Source organism: Ruditapes philippinarum, unplaced genomic scaffold, assembly GCF_026571515.1.
Source record: "Ruditapes philippinarum isolate M1 unplaced genomic scaffold, ASM2657151v2 ctg95_1_1_1_1, whole genome shotgun sequence".
Taxonomy (NCBI): Eukaryota; Metazoa; Mollusca; class Bivalvia; order Venerida; family Veneridae; genus Ruditapes; species Ruditapes philippinarum.
In genome coordinates, this window is record NW_026858117.1 from 601,933 (window position 1) to 628,988 (window position 27,056).

At 31.7% G+C, this 27,056-nt stretch overlaps 1 protein-coding gene and 1 long non-coding RNA gene across 2 annotated transcripts; both read right to left on the reverse strand.

Moving 5' to 3' along the window:
• Window positions 1-384: 384 nt before the first annotated feature.
• On the reverse strand, window positions 385-21,657 carry LOC132752159 (trimethylguanosine synthase-like). Its single transcript, XM_060742450.1, has 13 exons — window positions 21,585-21,657; window positions 16,992-17,135; window positions 16,165-16,298; window positions 11,598-11,794; window positions 10,077-11,354; window positions 9,698-9,866; window positions 9,308-9,392; window positions 8,580-8,681; window positions 7,132-7,865; window positions 5,544-5,675; window positions 3,901-4,119; window positions 1,887-1,963; window positions 385-1,060 (listed from the first exon to the last, which is right to left on the reverse strand). The coding sequence occupies exons 2-13, from the start codon at window positions 17,090-17,092 to the stop codon at window positions 692-694; spliced, it is 3,597 nt and encodes a 1,198-aa protein (XP_060598433.1). The 5' UTR covers window positions 17,093-17,135; window positions 21,585-21,657; the 3' UTR covers window positions 385-691.
• LOC132752166 (uncharacterized) lies at window positions 18,225-20,359 on the reverse strand. The gene is made up of 3 exons (XR_009628774.1): window positions 20,121-20,359; window positions 18,968-19,084; window positions 18,225-18,745 (listed from the first exon to the last, which is right to left on the reverse strand). It is a non-coding gene; the product is annotated as an uncharacterized LOC132752166 (long non-coding RNA).
• Window positions 21,658-27,056: the final 5,399 nt, after the last annotated feature.

The window sequence follows — 27,056 nt, forward strand, 5'->3', positions numbered from 1 at the left end:
AGGCAACAGGCCTTATTAGGAGAAAACATAATTATATAGACGATTTGTCAATGATGAATGTTTCAATAAGCATTTTGTTTTTCACATATAATTTTTAAAGTCTCATAATCCAAGGACGACATAAACTTGTCAAGTGACTTTAATCTAAACAATTGTAATTAATTTTAACATGAAATGACAATCTACTTTCTCATACAAAATTCATTTGAAAACTTTGTATCATCGCTTAAATCGCTGAAATGTTTATTGATACACAAAGATGAATGTTTTACTAATGTATTTTTCTTTCTTTACAGATTTTGTATAGAACTGACCATCAGGTATAAAGGTCAACTTTAAGACAGAAATCTTCGGAAGTTTCTTGGTATCACACAAAATTAGGGATAAAAAAAGAGACACAAATTAAAATTTGTCATTACTATCTTTGTATTAAAACAGTACGCCTTCATGCATACATAAACGCATATATAGAATTGAATGTTCATAACTTAATGGTAAGTAAAAAATTACTATACTGCAATATTTTCCATTGATGATTCTGACAATAATCTTCCATCAATTTTTAATTAATATTCATCAAACTTTAGCATATTCATGTTTGCTGGTTTTATTACAGTCCGTTTCTACAGTGTACATATTCCAATCCTTAGGCATAGTCTTACTTTACAGCATCCAACAATTTTACTACATCTTACACATTAACATCATTTCCACCATCATCAACATTTGACTCTGTCTTCCTTTTCACTTCCAAATCATTTTCATTCTGAACAGCATCTACAATGGCAGAATCGTTCATAGACTTTCCTTCTACTTCTAAAACACCTACTGTTTTTACAATATTACTACTTGTTTCATTATCAACCATTTTTGTGTCCACGATTTCATTATCTAAATATTGTAAGTTCTCTTGGCTGTCAGGTTCAGCATCAACTACCCCATCCTCCTCTTCACCATCTAGCACTAACTCCCCGTAATAAGCTGTGATTGTTTTCAGTTTTTTATTAAGAAAGTTCTGCTCCATCTCCATTTTACCACCTGGCCCTGCTATACTTGTTAACTAGAAAAAGACAAGAATAAGTAATAAGTATTCATTATAGGGATATGTGTAAACATGTTTTACAAATCAAATTATATAACATTTTAGATACACCCAGCCCAATGGGCATATAAGTCACCTAAAAATAAATCAACTAAAATAACTTGGTAATTCTGATTCTTGTTTGTCTTTGGTAAAGTACCATATAGTTACAGTTATTCAATAAATCTGCTAACGAATGTTCCCCGATTGCTGTGCCAGTACTTGCATGTTTATGCTACAATGTATTTATGATGCTGCATGTTTGTAACGTTTTTTTCATCAGTTAACTCTGCCATTTTAATAATCTGCAAGTATTACTACTGTGTATAGAATCTGTATATTGTTGCTTCAATCAACAGACAGGAATTTGCTCTTTTAAAAGAATCACAACAAGTTAATTTTATCTTCACAACATGCTGTTCCCCATTTTAGACAGATAAAGAGCAAGTCATATTTTAACAATCAGAGCTATTTCATTGTTTTTTATAACTTATGTCTAAAAATAGCAACAATAATACACTTTTACCATGAACTTAATTTGTAAATCTAATATTTGAAATAACTTTAATTATTTTTACTGTTTTTCAGTGAAAAGCATGCACTAGACTCTTGTGATTCATCAGCAGGGAAGATATTTAAAATGTTGCACCAATTATCTTTAATATGATGCAGGCATAGTTTTATAAATCAGTTAAGAGCCACAAGAATGACATACAATCATAAAATATCTCCCTATCTGATGACAGAATAGAAACAGGTCTATTAAATTGTTTATGACTACAATGAAACAAGTGAGGGATCTTACCTGATCTATATTGGTATTTCTGGGAACAAACAATGCTATATTGTTTGTTATTGACCTGGTTGCACGCACAATCTCAAATGTGAAGCACTGTTAAGGAATTATATTGGCATGTAATAAATGTTCTACTTAATATTGTTATGTTTTAGTGTAATTTGTTTGGCTTGAGGTAAATGGAAATGTAGACAAAGAATTGTGATAAACATCTATGTCTTTTATTTGTAACAACATATTTTAATGCTGTTTCATGCAGAAATCCTATAAGCTGATGAGAAAAAGAAGATGCAATAAAGAGGTCTAAGAATGCATGTACATGTATAAAACTTATATAATGCTGCATTGTCCTTGTTTGGGTTTAGCAAGATATATAAAATGTATTTAAGTCACAAGTCACTATTAGTAGGTAGTTATCTAGGAAGTGTTCCTGGATTCAGACACTGACCTATTTCTCACACAGACATATAAAGTTTCTCCCAACAAATTCTTCTGAATTAGCCACAAGGAAATATAGCATTAGAAACACTATTTCCAACAAAAGTTTCGAAGAAAACTAAAAATCACAAATGTAACAATTAAGTTACATAGCATAACAAACATATTAACCAAGTTACGACAATTCAAGCAAAATTTAAAGAAAGTCATAACTGTCCAAGGTCATTTACAGGTCAAGGTCATTTTTGCAAAAAATTCAACATGTGGGTTTGGTTACAAGTGTAAATTTCTGTCCAAATATGATTCAAATACAAAACAAAAAACAAAAGTCATGGTCATTATATGCAAATTCAACAGTTTGACCTTGAATGTCAAGGTCAAATAAAGTTATTAAAGGGCCAAATCAAATTCAGTTCAGAATTTTTTAAAGGTCTTGTAGAAAAGGTTCTTGTGTCTAAATATGAAGACAATCCTTTTACTGGTCACAATGTGAAAGCCAATTAAAGCAAAAAAAAAGTGAAGAAAAATTCAATAATCTAACCTTTAAAGTCAAGACCATTTATGAGTCAATGTCAAATTCAGTTTACTCTACATAGAGGTCTTGCCCTAAATGTAAATAAAAAGTTTTATATCCAAGTATGCAGACAATTCAATTAGAAATAAAAGAAAATATGATAAAAGTAATATATTTTTAAACAGAAAGAGCAGCATCAACATCATCGTGACTGCAGAAATAGCTCAATTTTTCTCTTGAATAAAGTCAAGCTAAAAATTACTGTATAGATTAAACCTTTGACCTCACATTGCATGAGACTGATGGCTTCAACGAAATGTATTATTCTAAGGAATTTCCTTCCCATTTTTTTTTAAAGTTTTTGTTTAAACTTAATACAATGAGCCTACTTGAATGATATGATAGTGTGCATTTTTAGAACATTTTTTTCATGAAATTAAATTGATTGCCTTATCAAAATAAATTCTCAACAAATCAAACCAGTTTAGAAATTGTAAGATGAAATACAAACTAAAGGAGGTAAATACAATAGTTCTCTTGTACCTAAAACATACCAATTTAGAGTGCTAATTATTGCTTATTCATGCTACAGTGTTATGTAATGCAGATGTCAGGTGGTGTGCTTAACATCTGTTATTATTCTAGAAATAAATAAAGCTGTTGTTTCAACATATGCAATATTATGATAATCTTAAAAAAACAAAGTGCAGAAACATTATTTCAAATATATGTTTATCACCATTTAATAAATATTCTCAAGCAGCTGTGGACAATGTTAACTTCTTTTCAAAGGGAGAGAATCATATTTTTACATTCATTGCAATATAGATAGCAGAGTACTTGCTCCTGAATTGCTTAAAGTTGTTTATGTTTGTTTATTTTTGTTTGTTTGATTGGGTTTTTTTCATCACACCAACACATTACAGGTTATATGGTGATGTTCCAGCTTTATTGGTGGAGGAAGACCTCAGGTGCCCTTCCGTGCATTATTTCAGGTCCCAAGTTGATTATGCATTTAATCTAAAACAGTTAACCATATGTGAGTCTCCAAATGAACAAAATTAAAAGGATATGTATTTAAGGCCATCATGGTTTCAAGGTCAAACACCTCAGCACTGATATACTCTGGTCCGCCCCAGGGAGGACTTAAGAAGACAACATCAGCATGTAGGTGTGGTGCTAATTCCATGTAGTTACCAACAATAAATTCTATCCTATCCTCTACACCATACACCCTGGCATTGTGGCGAGCAAGTTCAACCTTCACTGGATCTATATCTATAGCAATCACTGAAACACAATTGAAATATAATATCTAAAAATCTAAATCATTTAAAATGAATAAATTTCGAACAGAGGCACTAAAAACATAATGTGCCAAACGTAAATGATCTGGATTCAGGTTATACAATACATTGGTCATAAAGGTCCCTCTTGTTTAATATTCAGAGTGGTTTAATATCACTCTATGTAGGCAGCAAGACTATACTTGCCACAATGCTAAAACTGGTGACTCATACTATAATACATTTTAAAAACTGTTACCATCACACTATTTACATATTCCTTTGGTCATTTCTTAAATTAATTTATACAAAAAAATGTCTCTTATTTATGACACATAGAAATTTCAAAGTGACATTATTCTCATTTTTTTTTTTTTTTTTTTTTGTCAAATTGTGCTGAATTAGCATTACATTTAGAAATATTGACTATTTTAATGTTTAATAATCAATAATTGATAATGACAATGTTGTTTAAAATAATTTAAACAACCAAATAAATAAAAAAGACTGTCCCACTCTTTTCATTTACTGGACGTAACCAATAAATTCCAAGGGGTATTCATAGAAATTTCCTTTGCTTATGTGGGTAACTTCTTATTGATGCATATTATTAAATTAATGTTTATGTTTTGGTCAAGATTTGTTTGTTTTAAATGAAAATAACAAATTTATATAATACTATCAAATTAGGTACATTGACAGGTTTCTTATTTCAATTCAAGCGATTATTCTGTCATTTGTATACAGTCTTTTTAAGTTTATTAAGTTATTATATTGAACAGATTTTCACCACCCAAAAAGAAAGTAAATTATAGCTGTTAAAATAAGCTTTATAAAGTAAACTTCAAAACAAGAAATACATGTATATTATAAATAAAATATTTGAAATTGTAAAGATACAGGACAGGAATTTTTGTAATAATGAGCCGCGTCACAACAAAACCAACATAGTGAGTTTGCGACCAGCATGGATCCAGACCAGCCTGCGCATCCGTGCAGTCTGATCAGGATCCATGCTGTTCGCTATCAGTTTCTCTACTTGTAATAGGGTTGGTAAGTGAACAGCATGGATCCTGATCAGACTGGGCGGATGCGCAGGCTGGTCTGGATCCATGCTGATCGCAAACCCATTTTGTTGGTTTTGTCATGGCACGGCTTTTATTATATTGTCACTCAAAATAATAATTATAAAATACAAATTTGAGATGTCACATGGTCATTATTACACATAACATACATTTAGATAAAGAATCAAATCAGAGAAATACTTTTTTAAAATGTCTTGATAGGGGATTAATAAAACAAAGTAATTAGATATTTATAAGAGCATTTCTAACTGCCAAACTTTCTATAACATAAATACATGTATAATAACTGACATATACTTTTCGTGCCTGTACATGTTAATACATGTACAATGTAGATTACCTCTTTCACAAGTGAAGGCAAACTGTATAGTATTTCCTCCTACACCACAGAAAGCATCAATAACAACATCACATCTACATCTGTCGGCAATATGCTCACCTATCTTCTCTGGTGTCACAGAAAACCAGCCTTCTATAAATAGATATACTAAACTTTTAACAAAATTTATCCTTTAAACCGGTATTAATCTAACCTTATTTTCACCTATAACTGTACTGTGTTTCTAATGTAAAACAATTAATGTGTACTATTTCAATAACTGAAAATTAAAGAAAAATTATGTTTTTATTCAGCTAACAGAAAATAAATTGGTAGATGCCAATTACACTTATAAGATCATTCTAAAAAGAATAAACACATAATAAGAAAGTAAAAACAGACAAATAAACTAGTCAAATATTTCTAATAGAATTTTAAAATTCATTTTTAAAAACAAATGTACAGTCGAACTTTGTTCGCTCGAACTCGGAGGGCCTGTGCAAATTTGTTCGAGAGATCGGTAGTTCGAGCCAACCGAGGTCGAACTATTATTACGTTGATCATATGTCTAAAGGTTTTCTAGCATACATCGGTCGAATGATAAATACGTAAATATAATTGTTTGTTAGTACATCTGTTTGTTCATCGAATATGTCATATTCAGAATTATTATCCCAGTGTTTTCAATTAAGTATTAACGGTACGTTGTGTTAATCTATATTCATGCATATTGTAATTGGTTGAGTTCGATTGAGCAATCAGACCAAACTTGTTGAACAATGTTCAAAATATATTTATATGTTTATAATAGGATGTATTTAATTAAAAAAATAAATTAATGAAATATTTAAGAAAAAGTTTTACAGCAGCATTTATTTGTAGTCATTTACTAAAATAAACACACGGACACGTATCAATCTATTAAAAGATAACACTGTTACATGAACTACGGTTGTAATTAAAGCTGTCCAGGTAAACGTCATTCTGTATTGACTTTTGCATATTTCACTTATTTCACGAGTTATTTTCTTTTTATCGTTACCATAAACGGCAAATCAACAATATTATCATAACAAACAAATCGGTTACAACACCTCTTATTTTGTATCAATTAACCTTAAAAACCTTTGTCACGATCACGAGGTGTTAAAAACATGTGTCGCCGACTGTCATTTATTTAGGACATGTCGACTTGTCTTTTTGTGTTCGACCGAAAAGGTGTGATTTTCACTATATATCTGCCCAAGGGACCAGAGATCAGGTTCGAGAGTTCGAGCGATCGGTGTTCGAGCGATCCGAGGTAGAACAATATATATTATATAGGAATTTTGCCGGGACTGGGCGATGAGTTCGAGCGAAGGGAGGTATTCGAGCGATCCGAGTTCGAGCGAACAAAGTTTAACTGTATAACAAAACACATTACTTGTTTTTTTATTAATATAGTTCACATGTATTTTATTAATATCTTCAAACTCTTAAGTATCAATTTAAATCTTAATATTCAAGAAATAAGCTTATGTATCATATGTTCTAACAAATCAGTAATCATCTGAGATCATATATCATCTGAGATCTATATATATTAAGCAAAGCTTACATGTACACTTACCTCTATCTAGTTTAACTCCTTCATCAAACTTGGAGAAGAGCCTGTATCGCTGACCCCAGTATTTCCTTAGTTGTGGATCTTCAGCCACCTCTACTGGCATTGGTAAACCTCTCTGTCTCTTCTTCTTTTTCCGTGAATTCTGTTTCTTCTGAGTAGAACTTATATTTACCTTATCCTCAGAATCATTCCAAATGTCAAGGTCATATTCCACAGCCTCTCTTTCAAAATTTGTGACATGTTCAGAATTTTCATATTGGTCATTGTCAACTCCTGTAAACTGGAATGTATCTGGAGCAGCTTCATCAGTACAATCGTTTAAAGCATTGATGTCATCTTTCATGAAATTAAAAGATGTTCCTTTCTCTACATGCATTGACCAAGTATTTAAGTTTGATGCTTGGATATTTGTTTGTTCAGTTACATTTTTTATATCATCTGAATGTATAGCTGTTTTATCCTTATTGTCAACACCCGAGATATCCTTAGAATTCATAATTTCCATTACTTCTTGGTCAAAGTCATCGGTTTCATCAACAGGGTCATTGTTCAGTTTGCCCAAGAAGTTTTTCACTTTGTTCAAAGTTCTACATGGTTTGACTGTCATTTCATTTCCATCTGTATCAAACCTCGTGTGCACACCTTTACCCATGTTTAAGTTCTTTGATACTTTATGGATATTCCTAGTTTTGTATTTTACTTTTCCTCCCTGAATCTTCGGTTTCTTCTCATTTGAACTGAAATTGATCAGAGGGATTATGTTAAATTGTATACAATATACAATACAAATATAGTATAAAGAAAGTAAATGCATTTATATACATACCATCTTATATAAGCTGAAACATGTTTCTTTGATAATGATAAGCTATAAGCTTACCAATTTTAAGAGTATAAAGCTACATTTATTGAAAAAAAAAATTATAAAATATATAAGTAGTAAAATTATGTTGTTGGTAAAATCTCCAAAGAGCTGTAACATTGAATGTCTCTTCTATTTAAAACACATGAAAAATGTAATTCTATGTCAACAGAATAAAATATGCAGGAACAAAATATTATTCTGCTACTTTATAAAGGATTTTAACTGTTCAGCTATGATTTTATGCATGTGTCATTCATATACAAACATATTTCTTTCCTACAGGTATTTGGAGTTGTTCTCTTTTAAAATTCAAACAGCCGAGGGGGAGCTGTAGCCTAACGGTTAAAACTAGTCTGCATCTAAACCCAGGAATCATGGGTTCAAGCCTTTATTGGGTCTTGACCATGTTTCTTCATATGACACCAGTACTGGTTGGTTCCAAAAGTGATTAATGTAAGTTGGAAGAACTTGTTTCGCAATCGAGCTTAAATGTATATGTTTAAACCAAAATTCAAACAAAAATTGTAAAATGCAGGTAAACATATAGCTTTATATACTTTAAGAAATAATAAGAAATTTGACTTACCAACCCTCCTCATCTGGTAGTGAGTAACCAAGCATGGACAATGCAGCTCTAGCATCTGATACCTCATTACTAATACTAGGCTCTGTAGCATCAACCTCATGACTATATAAAATTGACAGTAAATGAACATTTAAGACCTTACAAAATCATTGGTTTCAGTTGAAATCATACTCAAAATAGCAGCAAAATACCCCAAAATTCTGTAACATTTTATTCTGTTAACATACAGTATTCATGTATATTAAATATAAGAGACATTCTCTGTTACAAACCTTAATTTTGAAAACTAACCATAAGATTATGAAAACTACATAATTTTACTGGTTTTTAAAATTCCATAAAAGTATTTCATTAAATATAGCTTTATACCAATTCTGATTTTTTTTTACAATTTCCTTATACCTGTGATTCTCCTGAATAGAATGTGGAAATTACCTGATTTTTAAAATGTTCAGCAAATAGAAACACAAATTACAATCAAGTACAGTCAAACCTGTATTAAATACACCCTCTGAATAAAGATCACCCTGTGAATAAAAACCACTCTTTTACAAACCTTTATAAATTAAAGATAACAATGTTACCTACAAATAAAGATCACTCATATATACAGGTCATGTTCAGTCTCTCTTGTTGATGGCGTTTATTCACAGGTTTGATTGTAATATCTGGTTTGCTGATAATTTAGAAAATCTAAATAAATACACAGATATGTTGGTGTATATTACCTGTGAGGAAGTTGTGTAGGTCTGTCCTCTGGTGGGTCGTCCCCATCTCCTCCAGAACCTCTTAGCCGTGTAGTAAGAAATGAACCTATAAAGTAATATGCATGTGTATAACAAAATATTCTCAGTAATATTTCTGATCAAATAGAAAATTGACAAACACATGTGACAATGATAACATCATACTCCACAACCACCAACTATGATAAAATAGTAATTAATGATGCAAGAAACTTCAGATTCTCTGTCATAAACCTTAAATATGATCAGAATGATCAATAGTACATTAAATAGTTTTTTTTTAAATATGCCTTTTATTATAATTATATCACTTTTGCTTAATGTTTTGGATTTAAAATAGAATAGAATAGATTAAGAAAATTAAATATTAACCTAAAGCTAAATTATGTCTACGACTTCCATTCCTGTGACCTGACTCATTTCCTTGTTGCTGGTTCCTTCTTTCTTTCTCCTTCCTTTTCTTTCTGCTCCCATCAACTGGTTCCCCCTCATCAGTAGCATTAAAGCTTCCATTAGTAGATATTTCATGTGATTTTGGGGCTCATTACCCGTTTTTAAAAACTGGGCAAAAACTCCCCTTCCCGAATTTTTTATTCCCAAAACATTTCCCTTTTTTTCACTTTTTTCTAAATTTTATTTAAGTTTTTGGGCTTTCTTTTTTATTTTTTAACATTCTTCCAAAATTAGTTTTTCCCCAGTGATTTTCAAAGGGTGTAACTATTTTAAAATTTATGGGTTTTAACTTATTAACAAGATTTTCCACAGCAGTGCCATCTTCATTTTGTATAACATAAACCACTTCACTATCTCCTTCTCTTCCATTATCAACAACATAAACAGTATTTTCTGCACCATTGTTTATTTCATCTGTATCATTTGTACATTCAACAGAATATTCCTTGTTTTCATTTGATTTCTGTGAAGTTAATTCAAGATCTGTTATCTGACTTTGAGCATCTAAGTTGTCCAATCCTTCAACAATTTCAAGTTCACCATTTTCATTTACTACAGCTATACCCTCAAACACACCTTCACAGTTTTCAGACAATTCTTTATCATTTGGTGCTATCTTATTAAACTTGTCAGCAAACTCATTATAATAATACCAATAGCTCTCAGTGTAATGTTCATTCCAAAGATCTTCCCATGCCTTACTAAAATCCTCTTCAGTAAGGTTTTCTTCATTAGTCTGTTTATCAGAAGAATCTGTTTGATCATCATGTATTTCAGATTTTTCATGAGCGTTTGTTTGAGAGTGGTGGCTGGAATATGAATGCATCATGTTAACCATTTCAGTTCTCTCATTTGCTAAGTTATCTACATCAGATTGTGTATCACAGTTTTCTATATCTTCTACATTTGAAGCTGAGCCCTCAGTCCTTTTCTGTAGTGTGGAAATTATTTCTTCACCGCTGATACATTTGAAATTTGGAGAAAGGTATTGCATAGGTGAACATGGATTCATGTACTCCTGAACTGGGCTTTCCTTACTTAAATCTGTTTCAGGCACTTTAGAACTCGCACTATCAGTTTGGTTATCTAAGATACTTTGGGCTGTCTTTAAATCAGGACATTCAGATTTTTCTACTACCTCCTTTGATTGAGGATATATACTATCAATTTCTTTGTTTACATCTGCACCAACACTGTCAGTTTCAGTTTGAATCTCAACTTCAGCTATAGCTGGCACAGCTTGCAGCTTCTCAAAGTCTATTTGATCTGGATATTTGGCAACCCAGCCTTCCCAAACCAAATATTCTCCATATTTACCCCAATAGTCCTGCCATACAGTTTCTACATCAACACCAGCTAGGTTTAGATTTACTCCATTCCTAGATCTACTATCTGTCAACTGACTCTTGACTGACATCAAAGTATCATTTATAGTGCTCTCATCTAATTCAATTCTGTTAGAACAATTTTCTACATTCACTATCTTTTGTCCATCTTGTGCTTTTTCTTCACATTTCTGTTTGTTACGCTGTCTTTGTTTTTGTTTTTTCTTCTTGTGACCATGATTTTTATTGCCCTATTAATGTATCAAAATATCGTATTTTAGGATACATAAAATACAGGAAACTGCTTTTTTACAATTTATTCAATTTATCATCAATTTCATCTTCGCATTGATGAGTACAAAGATATATCACTGATTCTGACCATTTTAATAAAGGGTATTACATCAAATTTCTGCCATAAAGACTAACAATCCGTTGATATGTAGAGTTAAGTAAACTGTAAACAATCGGACATTTTTATTATTCTAACTTACTTTTTTCTTCTTTCCTGTATTTCCAAAGTGAAACTCTACAGGTAGACCCATCTTTTTCATCATTTCTAACTCTGCTAGCTGATCTACGGTTATTTCAGGTTCTTCTTCTTCCTCTACACTTTCTTTAAATCTCTCAGTGTTTGTAATATCTGGCACCTCCGCTGCTACTTCATGATGAGCTTTGTAACCTTGATTATCTGATAAACCAAACAAAAACTTCAATCACATACAGGTATGTCAACCACATCATAACATAATATAGAGGGCCATGATGGGCCTGAAATCGCTCACCTGTATATAGGCCCCTGGGCCAAGGCCAATTTTAAAGCAGGGGCTTTTATTTGAACAAACTTGGTAGACACCTGATAAATATCTAAGCTCTAGCTCTTTAGGGTTTTTGATAAGATGATTTTTTAAGTTTTTACTATATACATATAGGGAAAAACAATGACCCCCCCACCCCCTTGGAGGGGCCAATTTTAACCCAAGGGCCCTTATTTGAACAAACTTGGTAGACACTCACTAGAAGATGTTCATGCTAAACATCTTAGCTCTAGCTCTTTGGGGTTTTTAAAAGAATATTTTCTTAGTTTTTACTATATACATAAAGTGAAAAACAATGACCCCCCTGGGGGCGGGGCCAAATTTTTACCCCAGAGCTTTTATTTGAACAAACTTGGTAGACACCCACTAGAAGATGTTTCATGCTTCATATCTAAGCTCTAGCTATTTTGGTTGTTTAAAAGAGGATTTTTTAAGATTTACTATATAAAAATAAGGAATATCAATGACCCCCTGGGGCGGGGCCAATTTTTACCCCAGGGATTTGATATGAACAAACTAAGAAGACACACACTAGAAGCTGTTTCATGCTAAATATCTAAGCTTTAGCTATTTTGGCTTTTTATAAGAAGATTTTTTTATGTTTTTGCTATATACATTTAGGGGAAAACAATGACCCCCTTGGAGTGGCCAATTTCAACCCAAGGGCTTTTATTTGAACAAACTTGGTAGACACTCACTAGAAGATATTTCATGCATAGTATCTAAACTCTAGCTCTTTGGGTTTTTTATAAGAAGATCTTTTAAGTTTTTAATATACACATATAAGGAATATCAATGACCCCAGGGGCGGGGCCAATTTTAACCCAAGGGGTTTTATTTGAACAAATTTGGTAGACACCAACTAGAAGATGTTTCATGCTTAATATCTAAGCTCAAGCTATTTTGGCTTTTAAAAGAGGATTTTTTTAAGTTTTTACTATATACAAATAAGGAAAATCAATGGCATTTATTTGAACAAACTTGGTAGACACTGAATAGATGATGTTTCATGCCAAATATTTAAGCTCTTGCTCTTTCAGTTTTCTTAAAGAATATATTTTAATTTTTTTCTTTCAGTTGCCATGGCAACCAGAGTTCTGCTTGGAATTAAATTCTTTGAACAATTTTTGAAGTTGACTGCCAAAGGGACATTCATGTGAAGTTTGGATGAAATTGGTTTAGCGGTTTATGAAGAGATGTCGTTTAAAGTGAAAGTTCACAGACGGATGCCGGACAAAAAGCTATTACAAAAGCTCACCATGTCACTTTGTGACAGTTGAGCCAAAAAAAAATACCCTTGTAAAGCAAACTTTAATCACTTTCTATTCTAATTAATTTATCAATTTAGATGACATACAAGGAAACATTGTGATGGCTGCAGGAAAATTTCGACACACAATCCTGATTTGTGTAGCTTATATTTAATTTAACACACTTGGCTTTTCATCATCTAATTAAAGGCAGATTTGCCCTCAGAATAATCTGTTCCTTCTTAAGAGATGCTAACAATCTGTTTATAACATTTAAATATTGGTTTTAGAGCATATTCAACACATTAGATGCTTATCACCTGAATGAAGAAGTGCTGAATGTGAAATTTGCCAAAACAGTAGCAAAATGTAAACAAAGTAATATTTTGACTTACATACAAAATACTTAATCACTTTAAATGAACTAATTGCCAAAAAGCAATACAAGAAAAGATGGTTCGGGTAACACGCCATTAAGAATAAGTAACTTTTTTTTATCTTTAGCAGGGCACTGGAAATAAAAAGCTTTTGAGAAATAAGAAAAGCATTTCTGGTGTATAACTTGCCTTTTACTATAATGTATTTAACAAGTATTCATCTAGGTGCAAATTAAAGAATAGAAACCAAATTACAACTCAAGTTTAACATCAGGTAAATACATGTACATGCAGAAATTCATGAAACTGTCTTTAGGAAATCAATTATTGCAACATGAAATAGCCATCACTGTATTTGAAGTTACATAAGTTAAGAATTAGCCATCACTGTATTTTAAGTTACATAAGTTAAGAGTTAGCCATCACTGTATATTAAGTTACTTAAGTTAAGAGTTAGCCATCACTGTATATTAAGTTACATAAGTTAAGAGTTAGCCATCACTGTATATTAAGTTACATAAGTTAAGAATTAGCCATCACTGTATTTAAAGTTACATAAGTAAAGAATTAGCCATCACTGTATATGAAATTACTTAAGTTAAGAATTAGCCATCACTGTATATTAAATTACTTAAGTTAAGAGTTAGCCAGCACTGTATTTTAAGTTACATAAGTAAAGAATTAGACATCACTGTATTTTAAGTTACATAAGTTAAGAATTAGCCATCACTGTATACAAAGTTACTTAAGTTAAGAGTTAGCCATCACTGTATATTAAATTATTTAAGTTAAGAGTTAGCCATCACTGTATACAAAGTTACTTAAGTTAAGAGTTAGCCATCACTGTATATTAAATTACTTAAGTTAAGAGTTAGCCATCACTGTATTTTAAGTTACATAAGTAAAGAATTAGCCATCACTGTATATTATATTACTTAAGTTAAGAGTTAGCCATCACTGTATATTAAGTTACATAAGTTAAGAGTTAGCCATCACTGTATTTTAAGTTACATCAGTAAAGAACTAGCCATCACTGTATTTTAAGTTACATAAGTTAAGAATTAGCCATCACTGTATTTTAAGTTACGTAAGTTAAGAGTTAGCCATCACTGTATATTAAATTAATTAAGTTAAGAGTTACCCATCACTGTATATTAAGTTACTTAAGTTAAGAGTTAGCTATTACTGTATATTAAGTTACATAAGTTAAGAGATAGCCATCACTGTATTTTAAGTTACATAAGTATCACTGTATTTTAAGTTACATAAGTTAAGAATTAGCCATCACTGTATATTAAATTACTTAAGTTAAGAGTTAGCCATCACTGTATATTAAGTTACTTAAGTTAAGAGTTAGCCATCACTGTATTTTAAGTTACATAAGTTAAGAATTAGCTGTCACTGTATTTTAAGTTACATAAGTAAAGAATTAGCCATCAATGTATTTTAAGTTACATAAGTTAAGAATTAGCCATCACTGTATATTAAATCAATTAAGTTAAGAGTTACCCATCACTGTATATTAAGTTACTTAAGTTAAGAGTTAGCCATCACTGTATTTTAAGTTACTTAAGTTAAGAGTTAGCCATCACTGTATATTAAGTTACTTAAGTTAAGAGTTAGCTATTACTGTATATTAAGTTACATAAGTTAAGAGATCAGTGTCTATTCTAGGAATTGAAAAATAGGGGTGATTTTCCCCCCTCTATTTCAAAAAAGGGGGCGATTTTCAAAATCAAAGGGTGCCAATATAAACTGCCAGTGTTAAATCGTCTGCATTACTAATAAAGTTTCCCAAACATCACAAGGTATCACAAGGTATTAAGTTTACACTGAGGCGTTCAACCGATGAAATATTTAAAACGATAATATTTATTTAAGGCAGCAGAAGTTGTCCCCCCTTAATTTTTAAACGAAAACAAATTATTACAGAACTGCCGCGATTGATTATAAAGGGATTGGCAATACAAATAATCGAACTATCTTTCACGTCTAGATCGTAGCCAAGCTAGGAATTGCCTCATTTTTCCTGATTATTAACTACACTAAAATGGCGCCCAACTGTCAGACCGAGCACACTAGTTCCGGTTGATACGGAACATTTCGTTAATTTCCGTCAACTCACGTAACCAGTACCATACGGTACTAAATTATTATAATAAGCTTACAGTGACCTCCCTTCGGTTTTCGGTGTAAATGTAAACAAAACAACCAAATATAATGCGGGATGGAAGTTTTACGGTTTTATTAACTATTTTTATAGATGCGCGATTTTCACGCACATGATTTTGAATTGTGCGCGATCTGTTAAATACTAGCGTGAATCGCGCAATCGCGCGTCCTAGAATAGACACTGAGAGATAGCCATCGCTGTATTTTAAGTTACATAAGTATCACTGTATGTATACATAAGTTAAGAATTAGCCATCACTGTATATTAAATTACTTAAGTTAAGAGTTAGCCATCACTGTATATTAAGTTACTTAAGTTAAGAGTTAGCCATCACTGTATTTTAAGTTACTTAAATTAAGAATGAGCCGCCACTATATTTAAAGTTACTTAAGTTAAGAATTTGCCATCACTGTATATTAAGTTACTTAAGTTAAGAGTTATACCTGCAGGATAATCCTGTATTTCTGTTATCTCAGTGTTTTCTATGCTATCCTCATCAGGTATATCTTCTTCATTCTCCCCATCATCTACATCACAAGGATCTTTTTCTAGTCCCAGTTTGTACAGAAAAGCATCTCTGTAAAATTGTAAGAATTTTCTAAGATCAATACCTACAAAAAGGGTGCTTCACCACAGAACAAGAAAATGTAAATATGGTTTTTATATATTTTTTTCTGAACTTTTAAAGTTGCATATCACAGATGAGCCTAAAATGTCAAGAAATCATTTTTGAGAAAAAACTAAGATGTTAAGAAATTTTGAAAAGTACATGTATTCACAATTCAATCAAAAAATTTCATATTAAATACAATAAATGACTGATTTTGCAGTATTTATAACCATATTTCGTCTTCATGACTAACACATACTTTGATCTTGATTTATTAATTTAGATAGATTGAAAGTGTTGTTTACAATGTGTAAAGTATTTCTTTGTTCACTATGCCACTTGACAATGTTTTTTAATACATTTTTAACATTTCATGAAAATAAGCATGAATATGGTGGCATGCTGCTTTAACTTAATATCAAAATATTGTTGACTATATTTCTCTGCCTTAAATAATGCAAGGGGATGAGTACTTGAGGTCTTCCACAACAATCAAAGTAGGAAAGTGGTCATTAATAAAGGCCTTGACAGTTATTATACAATGTAGGAAACAAAAACTCAGACATTTCTGACTATGATTTAATGTTTAGCCAAACAAAGTATTTTTTATCTAAACCTAACAACACTCTTAGAATGTGTCATAAAAACAGAATAACATACCCTATGAAAGCTCTTGTACAGTGACATTTCACTGTATTGTCAGCATCATTGTCAGACAAATTTAGCTGTAATTCTGCCAAATGATTCCATCTATAGCACATCTTTGCCCAGGATTAATACTGTGTGAAGTTATTATCAATTTAACTGAAAATATGTAATATAAACAACTGTATCATTTTTTAAAAGTCATTCTTATTAATCAAAATAAATTTATTTATCAATCAGATGTGAACATGTATATCAAGATTGATAGATTCTGTAAAAATTAATCTAACAAAAAGGTAACTTTATTATAATACATCTTAACAAAAAGGTTAACCTGGGATAAAAATGTAAGTTGAAAATGTGGCATAAATTTGCATAAAGTAAATTTAGTATTATCTGCCCTTTTGAACTAGCATCTTTTTATGACAAAATTTTTTAAAAAAAAATTTTATTGAACTTTTTCCAAAAACGATTTTTATGATTTAAAAAAAAAGTTTTAAATTCAATTTTAAGCCAGTCCAAAAAAAATTTAGCCCTATTTACTTAAAGCTTAAAATTTTGTGACATTTTGGGGAGTATTTTGGTATTTTTTGTGGCCCATTATCTGCCCATTTTTAAATGGTTCTAAAATAAACCCAATCAAAAATAATTTGACGCCAAAGGGTAGATTTTGAGATATTTTTTGTTTCAGAAGGGGAATTTTTGCCCACACACAAAATTGCACATTAAACCCTTTCGCACTCAAAATTTGTTGGGCTGACAAAACATGTATGCCAAGTTTAAAGTGAATAGCTTTTATACTTTAAGTTTATCTATCTATCTTACATTAATGTCAAAACCCTGGCAGGGACATAGACATGAGAAAATCAACCTGAATGAAAAGGTTAACCAACATCCCAGCAAACAAAAGACGTTGTACCAACGTTGTACTGACGTTAGACCCTGACGTTGGGTAAACGTTGGCAGAAGGTTGGATTTGAAAGTTTTTTAGACGTCAGAATCCCGACGTCTATACAACGTCATAAAATGACCCTTATCCAACCTTATCTGACCATAATCCAACCTTTTCTGACCATAATCCAACCTTTTCTGACCATAATCCAACCTTTTCTGACCATTATCCAACCTTTTCTGACCATTAATCTGACCATAATCCAACCTTATCTGACCATGATTTAACCTCATTTCAAACTTTTGGAATATGATTTTTTTTCATTTTAAGTTTCATTAGTAGGGTAAACAAAATAAGCATTCTTATAATTTTAACAATTTATTTGCAATACGAATCACATGTACAAAACAATAAATGCGGTACTATAACAAATGTAACATTAACATAATGTATTATGAAACTATTAAACTTGACAGTATGTACGTAAATAACGCTTCATATATTAAATAATCATGTTTTAGATATACAAAATTCTTCATAAACATTAACACTGACATTTTTTATGGTTAACATTCATGCATGTTTTTCTTATATCACCAAGGCTTATTTCCGACTGAACCGATCAACCTGAGGTTGGGATTTTCCGATCATCTATCCAACTCACTGATTGTATATTTTTCTTTGTACTTTTTATCTGAATGTTAAATGGAACAATATTGTGAATATTTTGATATTACTACAAATAGCAATGTTCATATATCTTAATTAGCATTCTTCTTTCGTCCACCTACACTATGGCAATCTGGGGCATACTTTAAAGTATATCATAATCTGAACCTTTACCGTCTCCAACCTGAGATATCATCATTCACACTATCTGAAATTTAAAAATAAATCAAATAATCACTTACAATTACAAGAAATAAATCACTTTTACATATTACAAATAAATGAAATTCTAACAAAACTCTCCAACTACTTTAACAAACGAGGCTTATTTTTTTTTACTTTAGTTTAAACCATGTAGTTTCATGTACCTATATATCATTTGATTTTGATAAAAATGGCTTCGTGATCAATGTAATATTTTGAATTATACCTGTCACAAAATCTTGTGTGTTTTTCTTCTTCTTTTCCTTTTAATAATTTTCATCTTCCTCCTCTGAACTTTCGACAGTTGTTGAATTATCATAATTTTCACAATCTCTGATATTCACTGAAAGACAAAACAATATTATGATTATCAAAGCACGTTTACGAAAAAACCTGATAAAATGTTCAATTAATTATTTTCATTAAGTATGACCTGAAAATTTAGTAAGAAATTACAATTTTTGCCTGCGCAAAATTTAAAATGAAAATGATTTTTTTATATTTATCATAATTTATATAAATGCTACAACATCAAAGAAATTCACATGTTACTGTCATTTTTATAGATATAATCTCTGCCCAACATGATTCGATCTTCTAAGAGTATAAAGGACAGACTGGCTGAGGGTACAAACGTTTTATGATATGAGCATATAACTTGTTTCACTATATTTGATAAGCAGGCTAATTAACAAACTACTATTTTTATTGATTTATAACCTTGATAATGTGTTTACTGACTGATACTATCTTGTCTTATTACATTAATGAAAAGATAAGTAGTCGAAAACAATGTGGTTTCAGATATATCTTACCAAAGATGTATCATTTACATGTATAAAATGCGAATAATCATTATCATAATATAAGAAACATGTGGTATGCTCATGGGTAAAATACTTCAATTTTACAACATGTAGTTAAACAACTACATAGACATCAAAATCAAACTGTGCTTGAGACCCTACAGTTATCTGATACATGTGTAAATGAATGGCCCTCATATAAGGGAAATTCATGTTGATAAGAAATAAGAGGAAATTTTATATGCCAGCATTTGAATAATAGAGTCTAATTAACGTACTGCCTTTAACCTTTTATCACTGTTTATTGATTTCAATTGCTAGTATATTTTATACCATTGATTATGCAAAACAATAATTTGGCAATGGCGATATAGTGTGGGAAAAATAATCCGATAATACAAAGTGTTCTAAAGCAAATAATAAAGTGCTCTAACGAGGGAACCAAAATATTTATCTCGCGAAATCATGTGACTTTATGTTTTACCAGTCAAACTTTACAATGATCAATTAACCGCCGAATCCATGCAAACATGCGGTAAATAAGCATTAAAACAATATATCACGTTTGCCTACCTTCTTCTATTTGTTTGGAATATACAAGCTTGTCTGTCAACCCGTCGTTTTTTGTCCGCCAATACATTTGAATTTCAAATCCGATAAGACTCCAATTCGAATTTACTAGATTATTTACCACTATAAAATGTAGCCCACAAAAATGATTACAACTTCATTGTTAATTATTTAAACACTTCTTTGACTAATTCGAGAAGATAAGTTATTATTAAAAAGAAATAGAGCAAATATATATTATACTGATCGATCTGCGGCTACCCGTTTACCGAGCGCCACCTATCGAATATCGTACGGTAGCCACCCACGTGACATTGTTGTTGTTTTGATTAGACAAATAAATTTATAATGTTCCCTTTCTAAAGAAACTTAAAATTCTCACTGTTTATGATAATATTTATATATATTGGTTTTATAAATTAAATTTACCAATTGTCAGATTACCGACCAAAATCCGACGTCGAGTCGACGTCAAAATGAAACGTTTGTTAGACGTCGGGGTTTCAACGTTGGTTTGACGTTGTGTGAAGGTCGCCGACGTCGCGACCAATTTTCAACGTTGATCCAACGTTGTGTCAACATCGGGTGTTTGCTGGGATTGATGTCAACGCCTACAAGAAGGTCATGACAACGTGGAGCTTATAAAAATGAACAGAAAATTTTTATCTGACTTCCCTAGTCAAAATATATTGATATGCCAAAGTTTCATTCTGAGATATTTTCTTTCTGGGTATTGAGATATTGCCCAAACACAAAATAGCACAATATTGTGCAGAACAATTAGTTGGACTACTGACTTCCCCCATTTATAGCCTTTGCCTATGCAGTGATTACAGGTGTAGGCCATTTCTAACAGCCTTGCTGTTGGGTTAACCCTTTAGCAACGTGGTAGAGTGTCCGCCTTGTAATTGAGAGGTCAGCAGTTCAAAACCGGGTCACCACCTGAGGATTTTTCCAGATTGCAATACCTACCCTCAGGTTACTGTTACCATGATGTTATGCATGGTTGGGTTACTTAACACAAATACAACATATTAAACAAACAGAATGTTTGTCTCCTTGTTATTATTTCTCACTGACCTCAGACAAATATTTAAAGGGTTCAAGCCAGCCATAATTTCAAGAAAGGAGAGAAGGGACAAGTTTCTCCATTCTTACAAATTACGAGATTTTTCAACAAGACATGGAGGGATAAAATTTAAAGTATTAAAATCGTATTGATATTCAGAAATGTAAATCGATATTGACTTAAATGTTATTCCGTCAATATGAAATATGACCACGAACTATATGGCACGAATCAAAATACATCGCGAAATCTAGTGACAAAATGCTTAAACATACAGGACAATGAGGATATTCTAACTTGTTGTACTCAAAGCTAATATCTGAAATATAAACTAAGTTAATTTTCTGATTTCGATCCATTTAACAAAACATTTCATGAATAAAGTAAAATGTTCGTACTAAGTTCGCAAAATTAATCAAAACTACTTGGACGCTTGCTTTTGGATTTTCATCCGGTCGTATACCACTAAAATATATTGTGGATATGAATTACGGACAGGGCGGACAGTGAGACAAGGCGGACCATACCAGGGCGGACCGTATGTTTGGACCTTAATTATCAGGATCCATGCTGTTCGCTATTAGTTTCTCTACTTGTTATACAGTTTGTAAGCGAACAGCATGGATCCTGATCAGACTGTGCGGATGCGCAGGCTGGTCTGGATCCATGCTGGTCGCAAACCCATCATGTTGGTTTTGCCATGACGCGGCTCATTTCATGACCGAACATAACGTTGTAATTTATCATTATAAAATGATGTGTACATGATGTACATGTATATCTTTTCTCCACTTAACAAACTGGACGACGAAGGTACGTAACTTACATTTAATATATACATATAAATTTTTATGTTTTCATCCTTTCATGCTATTTTCTGTGGTTGGTAGTATTAATCGGGTTTCTTTTTTCCCCTGCAAATCAGCAAGTACAGACCTTTGGTCAATGTACATGTAAATGAAATTTATAAGGGCAAACACCGAAAAACAATTTCAAATATGCAAATATAAACATGGTGAAAATTCATTTTTTTCTGAGAAGCATGTAAATTAACAAGAGTTTCTGTACTTATTTTCAGAGGTACATTTAGTATAGCATTTTTATGTTGATATATACACTGATTCGAAGATATATGCAAAGATATCAGCAGGGCTCGCGCTGGCAGGAGCCAATGAGCAAATTGGCTCCAAAATAATTAAATTGGCTCAAGAAAATCCCAATTGGCTCAGACCTACGAAAAGTATGACTTTGGAATCTCCAGTCTAAATTTAGCATTTTCTATTTTAAGAATGGAAAAGTACACATCTGGTTTTCCTTCTCAGGGCTGGGAATCAAAACTGCGTCGTATCCTACAAAATGTAAACAAACGCCGCCATCTTGGAACGAAAAACGTATGTTTATGTTTATAACTTTTATTGTTGGAAATGACTGAAAACAAGATATATGTATTAACACGCTACACTATTTTCCGCTTCGTTCGGTATATGTTGCTTGCACAACTGTTTTGTAAAACAAAAGTTATAGCGAACTTGCAACTCGAAGCGGGGCATAATTTTTATGAAAATGTGTGGATACGACGCAGTTCATATTGCTTTATCTATCGTTTTTTTCCTTCAAATAAATTATATATTTGTTTCAGAGTTAACCATAACCTTCGAAATATAATTTTGCATCATTTACTAAAATTTCATTAAAAAGAAATGTTTATTTTCCAAGAAAATAATGATTTTTACGAAATGATACGACGCAGTTGAAAATAAAATATGATACGACGCAGTTGTATTTTTGGCAGTCTTTTAAACAGGGATAATTTTGGCAATACATTTCTATTTTATGGAATAATCACTTGCGCTAGATAAAAAACCCAGATCATTTGCGGTGTATAGCAATGTTCTGTTGCTTTTGATTATTTAGAATACAATGTGTCATGTCCATTATACCATTTAATTTGAAAGTTTACATTGCGGAAGCGACTTTTCAGTTAAACATGAACATGTTACCTTGTTGATCATAATATCTGAAATAATTCCTTATATTTTCCTGTATGTTCAATATTATCCCTAATTCTTTTCGCAAAAACAATGTAGAAATCTTTGTGCTTTATTTCAGGCAAAATGTTGTACCTGCAGAGAACCATCGACATTTTGAAACTTGCTTGATAGGTTTTCCACACGAAAGAATAAAAAGTCCCTGGTGGTTTTCGAATTCATAGCAGTTCAGTTCAAGTGATTTGAATTCAGTAAACATAAACGCTTCGGCCTCGGTCGGTTTTTTCAACAAAATTTGTTAACGTCAGCTGTACAAATAAGCAGTTTTTTATTAACTTCTGGCGTGAAGTTTTAAGATTATAAATATTTGAATTAATTATAAAGAGAATAAAATTTAAATTTCTTATTTCGGTATGACTAGCAGAGAAATTTTCAATGTAAACAGGGGGTAATCCTCTGTGAAGTCATTTTCTGAAAACTTTTGTTTAAGTTTTCAGGCAATTCATTATCATATAAAAATCACACTTGAGTATGAAGGTATGTTAAGATGTCATGTCTCTAGTCTGTTGAAAATTCGATACGATAATCTGACCTAAATTTTCTGTTCAATATTGTGAAAACTTAATAATGCTTCAATACTGTTGAAAGATCATGTCTGCCTATACATGTATCTGCATCAAATTTATCGGTGCATAGCGTGAAATACCTTTGCAAAACGGACACCATTTATACAAAATAATTTGTAGTTGTATCATATGTAACTCGATTTTGAAAATTTAAAGTTTTTTGACGGAGAAGAATGATAATTATAAGTGCAAATATAGAAAATACATTCCGTAGACCTTTCCTCATCGGCGATAAAGAAACGCAATACGACAAAATCAGGGCACTGAACATAAAATGACTAAACGGAACGCATAACCTACTTGCAAAAATACGTATATTGTAGCTTAACCATTTATAATATAATTTTAACAATTTAATGTTCAGTTTCAAATAATAAAGCTCATCTATTCTCATCGATTATTAAGAAAATGAAGACAATAAAATCGGCACGTAAAAGACATACGTAATAACGGAATTGACGGAAATTATTGCTAATTACAAGTAACAAAGGAAGGCATGCAATTTGCGCATTCCCGATAGCGAGAGACCTTTTCAAAATTTGTAATTCTTTCTCTTTTGTTTTTTGTCATTCCTGATTAATACAGGGTCCAGGAGAGGTTACACTGGAATATTGAATTTTGTATCAAAAATAGTAATCACTCACATTTCAAACTCACGGGAACAAGTTTATAAGCATGCTAAGGCAACACTTGAACACGTTGTCATATGGGTGTGCGATCACGTGTTTTAATGTCTCGTATTGCATTTGATACAGCTTTTCGGAATTTGTAGATGCTTATGATTAATACTAAAATGCGATCGAAAAATGCAGCCTTGATAGAATTGTATTACATTTCCATTTTTATGAAACCAATGAGTGACCTCTGCTTTTGACTTACGTTGTAAACAAGAAATGTTGTTGGACGTTATTAGCATATACCTAGCACATAATTAAAATAGTTTAACCAATATTCAGCCTGCAATGAAAATACAACTGCGTCGTATCATATTTTATTTTCAACTGCGTCGTATCATTTCGTAAAAATAATTATTTTCTTGGAAAATAAACATCTCTTTTAAATGAAAGTTTAGTAAATGATGTAAAGTTATGTTTTGAAGTTTATGGTGAACTCTGAAAACGAGTATATAATTGATTTGAAGGAAAAAACGATGGATAAAGCAATATGAACTGCGTCGTATCCACACATTTTCATAAAAATTCTCCCCCGCTTCGATTTGCAAGTTCGCTATAACTTTTGTTTTACAAAACAGTTGTGCAAGCAACATATACCGAACGAAGCGGAAAATAGTGTAGCGTGTTAATACATATATCTTGTTTTCAGTCATTTCCAACAAAAACAGTTATAAACAAAAACATACTTTTTTCGCTCCAAGATGGCGGCGTTTGTTTACATTTTGTAGGATACGACGCAGTTTTGATTCCCAGCCCTGCTTCTACAACTTCCGTTTTACAAAACACAGCGACACAGTCTACTTTTTGTGGGTCATTGACTGATTTACATTTGTAACTTCCGTTCCGAACGAAATGTTGATATGAACAGTAACACAGTCTAATACACTGACCCTCAGGGTATGTTTACATGTTTATCAGCTGATAAATACGACACTAATTGGTGTGAAAAATACCTGCAGCTATAAAAAATATTATGTCTTGTTGGAATATTATAGCCATAATTTCATGAAATTTAACTGCATGCTCTTGGTTGACTTGTGTTGAAGTCTCCTCAATTTGATTCTTTGACAAGTTAGTTTATATTAGAATTGGTTTTTATGTGCTCTGCCTTAATTAAGATGATATCTGTTTAGTGAATTAGTATACATCAATTATTTCTTCGTTTTCATTGACAACGGAGTCAATTATCACTGAAAATACCTAAAATGAGATTTTTTGCTTCGTAGATTTATCCATCTTTTCTGATCACATTCGTGATTTAATTTTGGAAGCAGTTAATCCAAAAAATGTGTTTTTAAACATTTTAAAACGGTACCTGTACCATTTTATCTGCTATTCGCGTAACCTGACAATTATCGATAACGCTCCGCCCCCTATTGAGGCATCAATGAGGGAAATCGGTAGTTCCATATATGCGTGAATTACCGGTCCATATACTGGTCCATACTACTCGTAATTCATGTATCGTACAAATACCGAATATCGTCTACCTTTTATTTAGCCTTTTTTATAAAATAAGAAATTGTCGGCCAATGTACGTAACATAATGTATGAAACATAAATAATTAAGCATAGCGGCAAATCGCACGACCACGGGGTTGATTAAAAATATAGTTGCTAAAATATCCATAATGTGTGAAAATAATTTGTCTGTCCCGTTAATCTGATAGATATTACATTGAGTTTATGGACTTTTGTACGGATTCAATTAAGGGCTTGCTTTACATTCAACCTCGTTTTCTAACAATGTCAAGTAAAACAACAACAAAAACAGACAACATTTTTTATGTGAACGCCTATATATGACTTGTGGTAAGGTGTCCCTGACAAATTTCTAAACCATTTTAGGTTGTCTAAGGGTGATTATTTCTCTATGAATCAATAAAAAAAGATAATAAAATATATTATCAGTGAATGCTTTGAATAAATTGTTCGCCAGTAAATCGAACACAGTACTAATAAACCTGGGACAAAGTATGGAATTTATTGTATTTCCCAGTAGAAACTGGATCTCTATGCCGTGCTTAGATGCATAGATGATATTCATGATAATAGAAGTCAAGAAGGTCAGATCATAATGATCGAGTGATACCTTTTATTTCTATTAAAATATGTGAAGCATTTATATCAATAATGAATTTGGAGGAAAAAATATATAATATCCCGTTCTTATTTGTACATCTACCGTTGACTTTAAAAGACCGTCAGAAGCTCAGTTTTTTTGTTATTTTAACGGAATTTCATAAACGAATACACAGAGTGACACTGGTATAATATAATAATAATGCTGATGATAATAATAATAAACTTCAAAAGTGAAACAATTAAATACCCCGCTAGCGGTGCGCAAATACGTTCCATTTCCCCCACCGAGTGCCTCAAATTTTACCGAAAGTCACGTGACATGTGCGACCGATACCAGACGGACGGTAAATCACGTTAAGATTTGAAGAAATTTCTGTTATAAACTGATATTAAACAGCAACTTTTTAATTGGTCAGGTGTCACTGGGTCATAAAATGTTGTTAGAGTATGTTACCGCAACTTATGACCCTCTCTGGTGCGATATTTGTGTATTATGC

Coding starts and splice junctions, on each gene's coding strand:
- LOC132752159 (XM_060742450.1), bottom strand. CDS start 17,092: ATGTGCTATAGATGGAATCATTTGGCAGAATTACAGCTAAATTTGTCT. Junction 7,866..8,579: donor CTACCAGATGAGGAGGGTTG/GTAAGTCAAATT, acceptor GATCAATTTCAG/TTCAAATGAGAAGAAACCGA. Junction 1,061..1,886: donor GAAATACCAATATAGATCAG/GTAAGATCCCTC, acceptor GTCTTTTTCTAG/TTAACAAGTATAGCAGGGCC.